Source organism: Diachasma alloeum, unplaced genomic scaffold (genome assembly GCF_001412515.2).
Source record: "Diachasma alloeum isolate Michigan unplaced genomic scaffold, Dall2.0 Dall_scaffold_00364, whole genome shotgun sequence".
NCBI classification, from domain to species: Eukaryota; Metazoa; Arthropoda; class Insecta; order Hymenoptera; family Braconidae; genus Diachasma; species Diachasma alloeum.
The window spans coordinates 837,156-840,939 of record NW_021680503.1 but is presented as its reverse complement, the minus strand read 5'-3'; the positions used below and the strand labels follow the sequence as shown (position 1 = coordinate 840,939).

General features: G+C 35.2%; 1 protein-coding gene across 4 annotated transcripts in view; it reads left to right on the top strand.

Moving 5' to 3' along the window:
- The window catches only part of LOC107041397 (inactive rhomboid protein 1), a 32,172-nt gene extending 28,810 nt beyond the window's left edge, over window positions 1-3,362 (top strand). For 3 of the 4 annotated variants that reach the window (XM_029126328.1, XM_015261939.2, XM_015261938.2), the window contains 3 exons: window positions 649-960; window positions 1,328-1,481; window positions 2,242-3,362. In XM_029126328.1, the coding sequence (XP_028982161.1) occupies window positions 649-960; window positions 1,328-1,481; window positions 2,242-2,673 (898 nt within the window). In that variant the 3' untranslated portion in view covers window positions 2,674-3,362. The remainder of the gene's footprint in view (window positions 1-648; window positions 961-1,327; window positions 1,482-2,241) is intronic. The other variant, XM_015261936.1, reaches the window with a different exon arrangement.
- The last annotated feature ends 422 nt before the right edge of the window (window positions 3,363-3,784 follow it).

The following is a 3,784-nucleotide window of genomic DNA, read 5'->3' as shown; positions in this document are numbered from 1 at the left end:
GTGGGGGGCGAAGCCTCCCCCCCCACTGTCAGAAACCAAATATTGAAAGGGAAAAAAAAATTGGAAATTTATAAAACGGAAAATGATGGAAAGGGAATCCATAAAAAATTAAAACATCAATTGATTAAAATTAATTTTCTCATAGTTTTGATTATTCACATTTACTCTTGTTGCAAAAATGCCTCGTGAACATGTGCTGTTACACTCGATATCAATTCATCATCACTTGTATCAGCGAAAATATCAGGTGAATTCACTTCCTCGTCACTATCTGGTACCCAATCTGCCATTTTTCCTCGAAAAACGATTTTTAAAATCAGAAGAAATTCATAATAAAGTATGTACTTTTAATTGAACTATTTTTCAGATTTTTCACATGTCGAAATTTCGAGAAAAAATTCCAAAAACGCGAAAAATTAAGGTTTTCAAAAAGTTTCATTTAATGACATTCAGGCATATATTCTTTATGTGTAAACCAAAATTCAATTCGATAGATTGATGATATTTTCAAAGATCCCATTAGTAAAAAAGATCAAAACTCAATTTTTGCTAATTTTTTTCATGAAAACTCAAGTGTTAAATTTTGAAATTTCAGTGCAGTCGTCTGTTAATTATCGTCAAAAGTTCCCTCCATCATCAATAATGTAGATCGGATTTCAGAAGTAACAATGGGCATCCCCCAAGCAATAGCAATTTCCCAGTGGGACGTTACAAAGACAAAATGGCTGAGCACATGGTGTGCGAAGTGATTGGACATCCCTGCTGTATTGGTATTCACGGGATGTGCAGAATTACAACAAAAGAGTATTGTGACTTTGTTCATGGTTATTTCCACGAGGAAGCCTCATTATGCTCGCAAGTCGAGTGTCTCCATGACGTGTGTGGGATGATTCCTTTTTTACATCCTGAGTGGCCGGATCAGTTTTATCGCCTGTTCACTACGACCTTTCTTCATGCCGGGTGAGTGCATATTTCCGATTACGGGTGAGTGGTGGAGCCATTTGCTTGTCCTGATGGATAACTGGAATATTCAGATAAAAATGATCCGGGGAAATTCTCCCTTCAATATCATTTCGATCATTCCTGTCGTTTCGATCCATCATCGAAACGAGAGGGTTTTTGATATCAATCATTGAGTCATGATCTTAATTTAGGATTGTTGAAATCTTACGATTTCAATTAATTTAAATTTAAATTTAAACGTAATTTTAAGATTCAAAAATGAATTTAAAATTTTTTTGGAGCTTTCATTCAAGTTTTTTCTTTTTTTGAAGTTGAATTAATTCTTTCGAAAAGTCTTATCTCAAGCATTTCACAATTCTTGCAGAATTTTTCACTTGGTAATCACACTCCTCGTGCAATACTACCTGATGAGGGATCTCGAGAAGTTGACGGGATCTCTGAGGATAGCCCTGATTTATTTTACTGGAGCTCTTGCTGGAAATCTTGCCAGTGCCATATTCATCCCGTATAGGGCTGAGGTAATGTATATGGGACATTCACGTCACCTCAGCTACTCTTTTTTTTTACACAATTAATTTAAAATGCCCGGTGGCTTGGCGCAGTGGGTAAGTTAGTTGCCTCATATGCGAAAGGTTCCGAGTTCAAATCCCGGCGGGGTAGAATGGTGCGATCTAACCACTTAAAATCTTGATCATCATCGCAGTATACCCTAACCGGGTCGAAGCGATGTAAAATAACGATAAAAAACAAAATTAGTTTAAATTAATCGACAAATTATTCAAAAATATCCAAATCTTCATGACTTTTACAAAACTTTCAATTTTGAAGAAATCATAGTAGAAAAAATTATTAAAAATTGCCACATTCATTGCATCACCCCAAGTACATATAAAATATTTTAAGGCCCGGGTGGACCATATTTCGAACGTTATCTCGATTGTTTTTCCATCTTCGTAATGTAAAATATATCGCAATTTCCATTGGATTTTACATCACGCAGGAGTCCCTAAAAATTATGATTGTACAATGAAAAAAACAAGAAAAAAAATGAACATTTTCAAACAACATTTTTAATAAAAATTAAGAAATAAGTCCGACAGATAATCCACCCGGGCCTTAATTGAACAAATTATTCAAAAATATCCAAATCTTCATGATTTTGACAAAACTTTCAATTTTAAAGAAAAAGCATAGTGAAAGAATTATTAAAAATTCCAAATCCATTGCATCACTTCAAGTATTTATAAACTATTTAAAATGCAATCTCTGATTTCCCAGGTGGGACCAGCAGGTGCCCATTTCGCCCTCCTGGCGACCCTCGTCGTCGAGGTGTTGAACAGCTGGCCAATGTTAAAGCACCCGCGAAGAGCCCTCTCAAAGCTCATAATGATCCTGGTGGGCCTGCTGATCCTGGGAATTCTCCCCTGGGTGGACAATTACGCCCACCTCTTCGGCTTCATCTTCGGTTTCCTGGCGGCATACGCCCTCATGCCCTTCATCACCTTCGGCCACTACGACCGCCGAAGAAAAGTCATTCTCATCTGGGTCTGCCTGGTCGTAATCCTCAGTCTCTTCGCCCTGTTAATAACCCTCTTCTATAACATTCCAGTCTACGAGTGCGAAGTCTGCAAGCTCTTCAACTGCATCCCCTTCACTCGGGACTTCTGCGCTTCCCAGAATATTAACTTCAAGAGAGAGGAACCCGTATGACATATGGGGCCGCGGTTACAAGTCGAGCGAAAAGTACCGTTCGGCCCACAAATTGACGCTCGCTACTCCATAACTGATTGCGAATCCCTGATTATCATTGTAACGATTCCATACGCATTGATACACAGGAATAAATTTATATTTCATGGACAATTGACATTCCGGAAATTTCAGATTTCACTGAAAATTCAATGAAATTACTAATTTTTGATTTAACGGCGGTGGAAATTACGGATTTTTGAATCTTTTAAATCTTTTTTTTTAGAAATTTTTTCCTTTCACTGGGTTAGTTACAAAACGTTGTGAAAAAAATTGTTACAGTTTGAGAATAATCAGCATTTCGTTGGCTGTAGTTACATTAGATAACTGCGTTCCTCAAAATAATCCATAAATTCAGAAAATCAGATATAGAATCATGAAAAATCATGAAAAATTCATGTAAAATCAGAATCTGATGATCTTTTGTGTAAAAAAAATTCTATTGAATATTTTCATAATAAAATGTTCAACAGATTTAACAGAATTTTCGAAAGACGAGAGATTTTTAACTAACTTGAATTTTCAATGAAAGCATGAATATTCAGCATCAAATTACGTTGTCTTCAATTAATAACATTCAAGAAAATATTTATTTGAACTGAATAATTAAATAATTGAACTGAAATCCACAGTTTCCATCGGCTTTTCCACAAAATTTTGAATTTCAATGACAAAAGTGACGAAAATTTCCAAGAAATTTAATTGAAAAATTGTCAACAGTGTACGACAACCGATGAGACATAAATATGGACTGAACTGTAGTACTTACACTAACAATCATGAGATTAATGAAGTCGAGTGCATCAGTGTTTTCCAAAAAGTATTTTTAACAAGGTATAAATATAGTTATCACTCTCGACCGTTTTCTTCTACTGCCATTCACTTTAATATTATAATTACCATGAAAAATGAGAAGTAATACTCTGTATGAAATTCAAATCATGCAGATGAATATTGATGCCTTAAAATTAATCTACCGTTGAACAGTTGTAAGATCTTCTAGAATGGAGATGAATTTGAGGCAATGTAAATATCTAATCGAGATTGATTAAGATTAATGATTATTGGTAAT